Source organism: Coenobita brevimanus, chromosome 98, assembly GCF_032717465.1.
Source record: "Coenobita brevimanus isolate Jiangsu-jjx chromosome 98, ASM3271746v2, whole genome shotgun sequence".
NCBI classification, from domain to species: domain Eukaryota; kingdom Metazoa; phylum Arthropoda; class Malacostraca; order Decapoda; family Coenobitidae; genus Coenobita; species Coenobita brevimanus.
In genome coordinates, this window is record NC_137051.1 from 15,744,968 (window position 1) to 15,752,500 (window position 7,533).

Below are 7,533 nucleotides of genomic sequence, written 5' to 3' on the forward strand. Positions count from 1 at the left end.
ATCCGTCAGTATCACGGCCAGTGCGTTACTGCAGTAAAACAGTTTTGTATTTAATACTCTCGAACATTGCCAGTACTGTATATGGGCGCACTCTTTTGCCAACATACAGTATTTATATATATATATATATATATATATATATATATATATATATATATATATATATATGTGTGTGTGTGTGTGTGTGTGTGTGTGTGTATGTGTGTGTGTGTGTGTGTGTGTGTGTAAAACAGTGTTATTTGTAAACTTATAATCAAAGGGAATAAGAAAAGCCGTCATGTGTGTAAGTGCTAGATGGGTAACTTTGGTCAGTAAAATTAATGTCTTAGCAATTTTCATAATTTAATGTTATCAAGTTGCAGGTGATCTTTGTTCTTTCGCTAAGTAAACTATTGTCTTCTTTTCCTGTCCTTACATGATTACTAGCCCCTTATGCTTAAAGCGATAAGTGTAATTATCTTTGCGCCATAGTTTATTTTTTCATTCTTAAGCTTTGGGACTTTGGATGCACTAAAGCTGAAATGCAGTAAGCGGAAGGGGCTCAGCTGCCGCAGTAGGCTAAAATGTTGTAACGGACGAGACTTACATAGATCTTAGGCTTAACTCACGTAGGCAGTACTGTACCTGCAGTAATCCAAAAACTTATATCCCCTAACTAGTACTAATAGGCATTATTGTCCACATCATATCGCTCATAAGCACAATCTACCGTATACCCCTTTGACAATGCATGTTACTGTACACTTCACATTCCTTCTAAGCAAAAACCTGTGTTCTTGATATTGCCTGAGTACTGTGCGTTTCACATATTTTTTAAACACTCGCTATCTGAATTAGTGATAATAATTATTTGCGTGAATTAGGTCTATAAAGGCTCAGGATCATATTGTGCTCGTGATTGTTGTAATTCCTGTCCCCTATCTGACGGTTGTCATGGACATTTATAAAGCTGAATACCGCCATGAACTAGACGGGTGTGATCATTACATTAAAGCTGAGAGGTGGGACAGGCGGCTGGCGCGGTGGAGGGGATCGGATGTCGTAAGTGGCTAGGCTATTGAAGTTCCTGTTGTTCACACCACTCTTTATTCCTTCACCATGCTTTAAACTATGCCCCATACTTCAGTAGTTAAATAAGCATTTGTGTCATGTTTAGTTTCTGTAATGACTAGCGACTAGCAAACGGTTTGGGCGTGTTCTCATTGATTTACCAAAATCGATATAGTATGGCTGGCAACTGTGGATGTCAGATAACTCTACTTAGACACTTATATTCCACACAGTATATTATATATCTGAGGGACCATACCTATATTTCGTGTAAGTAGATTACTTTTATACAGTACAGGCACGTATATGGACACTGAAGTAGTTGAGATACCTCTGAGTAATTGTAAGGGTTGGTAACCCTGCTAACTGCGCCTGCGTGCCCGCGCTTGTGGCTCGGTTATATTGTGAGAGGCTGCTGCACTGCTCTCATTCAAACCACGCCGCTCTAACAGTGTGATATTCTTAGTATTATATTTTCTTAACCATGAGAGAAATTGTGCACATTCAAGCGGGACAGTGCGGGAACCAGATCGGGGCCAAAGTAAGTGTTACCATCTACTAGTGTTTATAAAACTATCGGCGCTATATCTGCGCCCGTCAAACGGAAATTTCGTCTCCCGAGAGTTTCTTCTGCAGTGTGGGTGGGGACGAGGGGAAGTGTGTGGGTGTGAGGTGAAGGGAGAGCTGTGGGAGTCTTTCATTATCCTAAGCTTTTGGAAAGTGCATGAAGGTCAAGGATCCAGCTACCGTACAATATATAGGGTACTAATCACTGTGTTTACTCGTCTGTGGAGTCTGATGAAATACCAGCTTTAATATATTGTGTTGTTCATAAATAACCTAATTAAATTTGTAGTTTTTCCGTTTCTAAGCATGGGGCTTGGTAGCAGAAGAAATTACTGGAAGTACATTTTGTATCTTGATCTTTGCATGATGGAGTTTGATAGCAGGATTTCTGTATACAGTACATTAATGTTCTCTTTGGTGCGAACGTTATCTTAGCCTGATCTTCAGAGGTTATTAATGTCCAGCAACATTATGCAGAATCTGTCTAGCAGCCTACGTACTTAGGTACGTAGCCTACGCATTCACCTTAGATACCATGCTGACTCATGAATGCTTACGTGCACGCGAATTAGCCTATCGTGTTATGTGTAGCGTGTTCAGTATTTCATATATCCAGAGTAGGTGTGTCCATTTTGTTGTACAATTTGATAAACTGTTATTAGCCAAATAGTGCTGTATAAAGTAACAGTTATGATAGTGTCGGCTCCGGGAACTCATTACTTATTGGACACTGACATTTTCGATTTCTGTAACCGAGAGCTGCGGCAAACTAACATACAAAATATCGTATTATGGCGCTTATTATAACCATCTACCAGTATCCCTATATGAGATAACATTAATCATTATTTGGAATTATCGATTACATAGATGATAACAGTTTTAGAAGCTTATTGGACGGTTATACCAGATTCGAAGCTTTATGATGTGATGTAGTATATAGTATTTATTTAAGAAGACGTGTGAATTAAGAAAGTGACAGAGTTAACCAAAAAAAGTTAACCTATTCCCGAAACAGACAGAGCTCGTCATGCCTTGAAATGTCATTTCCCATTCCTCCCTCTGCCTCACACCCATGTTTAATAGTCATAACTCTCGCGGTTCACATGTAAGTTGCTCATGCGTCACCTCCTTATTACCGTGGACGTAGTACGTGATCCAGTGTAATGATAGTCTGTGTATGTGCTTTTTCTTCTTCTCGTCTCTTGCCAATTATATTTAGTATAGGCTAGAATTCCCAACCTGGGGGAAATTTATTGAAGGAAATACATATTACTAGCTATTAGCCGACAGCAAAAAAATCTCAGAATGTGGCGACTGACTTTTCTTCAAGTACTATATAAAAATATAAACATTTATGCTACGATCGCCTTTAGACAGAGAGAGAGAGAGAGAGAGAGAGAGAGAGGGGGGGGGAAGGAGTCCGAACAGGTGAACTAGTTGAAGGGGGAAAAGACAGAAAAAAGGCTGGGAACCACTGGGCAAGACTTCGATAGGAAGGATATGGAGAAGCACTTGAAACATCCATTATTGTAGATTTTTTTTTCAAGATTTGAACAAGACCTTTTGGAAATAGCAAGAAGAAATATAAATTATGTCTCCTGATTAAAGGAGTTAAAAGTGTGACGATAGATATCATATTCTGGCCGACACCGAACGATTGCTTAGCTTAGGAACGGTCCTCCGTCGCCTGACCCTAATGTAGGCTACGTAGACGTATGGGGGGGGGGGGAAGAAAGAAAGAAACGATCCTTATGCAGCTACTCCTGGAGGGAAAAAAAAAAAAATCCTGCTTTAGGGGAATTATGAACTGACTAGAGAAAACAAACTATTTTTCATAAAACATTACAGTGAGAGCCTCTCTAGGCAGTTTTACCAAGCTGTTTTCGTATTCATTACACTTGCAGTGTTGTCTTCCTTTGTGGGTCTGTCTGTCTGTCTGTCTGTCTGTAACAGAGAATGTAAACGTTAGGCCTCGACGTTTCCTACCGTATATAGGACCACTCGATTGATTTTATCGCATCGCTCCACTTTTGAACATGGAGGCCTGAGAGAGAGAGAGAGGGGGGGAGGGGGGTAGATGCCTCCCCTGGATTGGGAGGACACGGGCAAACAAATTCCGTCAGAGGAATTTTGCACATTTATCAAGAGAGCTATAAGCTGACGTGGGGGTGGGCCAGTTTGATAAAAGTTCAGTCTTCATTGCATTGTCGATTATTTATTTATTTATTTATTTATTTTGCTTCGTGGAATGGGTGGTGGAGTTGGAGCTGCATGTCGGTTTCAGGTTGGATGTTCTCGGGCTCGATCTCGTCAGCTGTCTCGCCGTCGTTTAGTGCTAAGATGTTGGCTACGGTCTGAGGGGTGTTCAGGTGTGGACTCTTTCGCCTCTTACGTTTCTTCTTGGGTGTCGGTGGAGTTAGAGAAGCGCGAGGCTTGTCGGTGGTCAGGTCGTCGGTCCACGGATATTTCCCGTTTCTTGTTTCTTTCCGTTCGATTTTATACTCCTGTCCTTTTCATGTTATTATTTTTTACTTTTCTCCTTTCACATCCATTCCTGTTTATTTATTTTTTTTTCATCTTTGTGTAATTCCAGTAAGTGCTCTTGATATTTGCGTTTCAGAAGTATTTAATTCATACACTTACGGGTACCTCAGGAGCTTCATTTGATCTTAGCAGACTAGTTAAGAAAATTTTTTCCACATAAGGAGCATACAAACCCAGTCTGCACATACCTACAGTTAATTACCTGCTTGATAAATGGAGCTAATTAAACTAAGTCCTCAGGAGATTTTATTACTTCGCGCGCGTCATCAGAAAAGTTAACCAACGCTTAAGGTTATTAAGTACCTGTGTGTGTGTGTTGGGAAGTGTGGGTGTGTGGGTGTGGCAAGGTTAGGTCAGGTTGGGTTGGCTCAGACACTATTGATTTGACCAGTCTGGCAGCCACCCGACTCCCTCCTCTCCTGTCTCGTTTTACCTCCTCTCTCTCTCTCTCTCTCTCTCTCTCTCTCTCTCTCTCTCTCTCCATAAATGTATACGCCGGGTTTATATGTTTATCTATCTATCTCTTTCAGTTTCAGTCTCCTTTCTGGCATTTTCCGTTTGCCTTTATATTTCATTTGACATTGTTATCGTTTCCATCTCCATTCCCTTTTCTCATTCGTGAATAATTGTCCTTCAGTATTTTTCTCTTGTCTCATATACCTCCCCCCTTCTCTCTCTCTCTCTCTCTCTCTCTCTCTCTCTCTCTCTCTCTCTCATTCTCTCTCTCATCTCGTGCCATATCTTCCTGACCCAGTTTCACACCTTCGTACTAGGTTAGGAGATCCAACTTTTTTTCTTTTTTTTTAATCACAATGGGGACAAAAATCACAGGAGAAATTAAGCCCCAGGTAAAATCTTCCATTTGTATCAGGAGTTATGAGACTGCTTTTAACACGAGTGCTTGACGCTTAGGTGACTAGGTCTGTTTCCCCCACCGCATTTGGTAACCTCTCAGGGCTCGCAGGGAATACTTGGGTACATTGATTTGTCGGGCCTCTTTATATATTTTATTTCTCTTTTCCTCATCGATCTCATTTCTGTTTCTTTGCCTCTCTCTCTCTCTCTCTCTCTCTCTCTCTTGTCTTCAATTTATCATTCTCCAGTAACCATTGTCTAATTTTTAATTATATTTTCCCTCTTCTGTTTAATGTTTCGTGTTCTTTCGTGTCTTCCTCTTTTAATTTTCCTGATACATGTCCCTTTCATCTTCCTCTCATATTTTTTACTTTCCTGTTTTTCAGTTTCTGTCCCTCTGAATTGTGTAAGAGAGAGAGAGAGAGAGAGAGAGAGAGAGAGAGAGAGAGAGAGAGAGAGAGAGAGGATTGGGAAGGAAGTAGGGTATGGAAGGGAAGTAGTAAAAGGATGAGAAGGTAAAATGATGCAGAGTTAGAGAAGGAGAGGGGAAGAGGGTGGTAGGAAAAAGTTAAGAAGGTAGAATGTGTGTGTGTGTGTGTGTGTGTGTGTGTGTGTGTGTGTGTGTGTGTGAGAGAGAGAGAGAGAGAGAGAGAGAGAGAGAGAGGGAGGGATGGGAGGGGCCTGACATTAATATGATTGAAGAGGAAGTGACGTTGATCCCCCCTCCACTATTCCTCTGTCCCTTCCTTCCCATTCCTTCCCCTCTCTTCCCCTCCCTTCCCCCCTCTACCCCCTCTGCTCCTGTATGGTATCCCGGCTGGAGGTTTTGGTCGTCATCCCTCCTCCCTTCTGCCACCTCACTCCCCTCTTGGATGCCAACCTCCCCTCCCTCTTCCCTCACATTTCCTTCTCTCCCCCTGTAAGCTCTTTCGCTTTTCCTATTCATATATTTTTCCTATCGATGATGCCCAACTCCGTCACTCCTTTCAGTCCCTCAACTCTCCATCAGTTCGTCTTGGATGCGAACTTTCCTCCCACACCCCGCCTCACCTCTCCCCTCACTGTCCCTTCTCTCTCCTTACTCCTCCCCCCTCTCCATCTCTCTTCAACCCCTCTCCATTCCACTCACTAGTGTCACTGTCCTTTCCCTTCAATTTTCTCTCATTCTTCCTTATCTCTCCTCTCATTCTCTTCTCCTCACTCCCCCCTCACCTCTCACTAGATGCTGACATTTCTCCTTTCTCCTCTCCCTCTCCTCCGTTACTGTCTCTCTATCTCCATTTCTTCGTTCATTCCCTTCCTCTGCCCCAATTCCCACTTGGACTCAAACTTCTCTTGCTTCCCTCCCTCCCCTAATTGTCCCTCCTGAACCCTTCCCGTCCACCCTTTCATTCCCTCCCTTCCCCTTTGTGGATGCTGACTCCCTCCCCCCCTCGTCCATCTCTCTTACTTTCCGTGCTCAATTCCACCACTCCTTTCAATCCCTCCCCTCCACATCACCTCCTCTTGGAGGCGAACTGCCCCCCCACTTCCCGCCTCACTTCTCTCCTCCTCATCCCCTCTTTGATACTCTACTTCCCTCTCTCCCCTCTCCCCTCTGTCTCCCTCCCTCACCCCCTTCTTGGATGCTGACTTGTTTCCTTTCCTCCCACTTCACTCTCCGATGTTCTCTCCCCTTCCCTCTCCCCTTCCAATCCTATTTTCTTTCTCCTCTGCGTCTCTTCCCCTGCCTCTTCACTCTCCTTCTTACCCTTATTCCCTCTTGTCCAACCCTACTTACTCACTCACTCACTCACTCTTTCTTCTTATCCCGCTACCCTTTCGGATGTTGAATTTCTCGTCTCTCGTCCTGCTCACTCTATATTACTCCACTCCTCTCCCCCGGTCATTACTCTCCTGCCCTCACTCACTGTCTTCTCCACTTTTACTCCCCCTCTCCCTTGCCCCTCATTCCCAACCCCCGTCCCCCTTACTTTCCCCCCTGCCCCATCATTTCTGGAGGTGAAGGTCACCACCAGCTCCCTCCCTCTTCATCTCTCACATTAGCCTCTTTATGTGTGTGTCTTCCTTCGCTTAACGCCTCTTCGTCTTTCTTCTGCCCTTCCTCCTAATCCTTTTCCCTCCCTCCTTATTCTTGTTCCTCCCCAATACAAGATGGATACACCCCTCTTTTCCTACTTTTTCACGATTTTTCTCTTCCTCTGCATCTCTCGCCCTAACCTTCTCCATTACCCTTATCCCTTCTCTACCCTTTCTTGCTTTCTAGTCCTTATCTTCTACACACAGATATAGATATCACTTTCGTATTCTCTCAAACAAAGAGCCTCGAATGGACCACATGGTTTGTTGCTGTTTGCTTTCCTTTGCACTCCTCTTTGTACTCCTGATCTCCCGGTCTTCCACGCTCTCTCCACCCGCTTCGTCTTCCCACCCTCCTCTCTTCTTCTCGTATCCCCTCCCCTTCGTTTTCTCCACACATCAGTATCTTTATATAAGATGGACGTCCCTTCTATC

General features: G+C 43.4%; 1 protein-coding gene across 1 annotated transcript in view; it reads left to right on the forward strand.

The window, feature by feature from the left end:
- The first annotated feature begins 1,478 nt into the window (after positions 1-1,478).
- The window catches only part of LOC145414256 (tubulin beta chain), a 32,408-nt gene continuing 26,353 nt past the window's right edge, over positions 1,479-7,533 (forward strand). Inside the window, exon 1 of the mRNA XM_080283855.1 lies at positions 1,479-1,591. Coding sequence (XP_080139981.1) covers positions 1,535-1,591 — 57 coding nt within the window. The 5' untranslated portion in view covers positions 1,479-1,534. The remainder of the gene's footprint in view (positions 1,592-7,533) is intronic.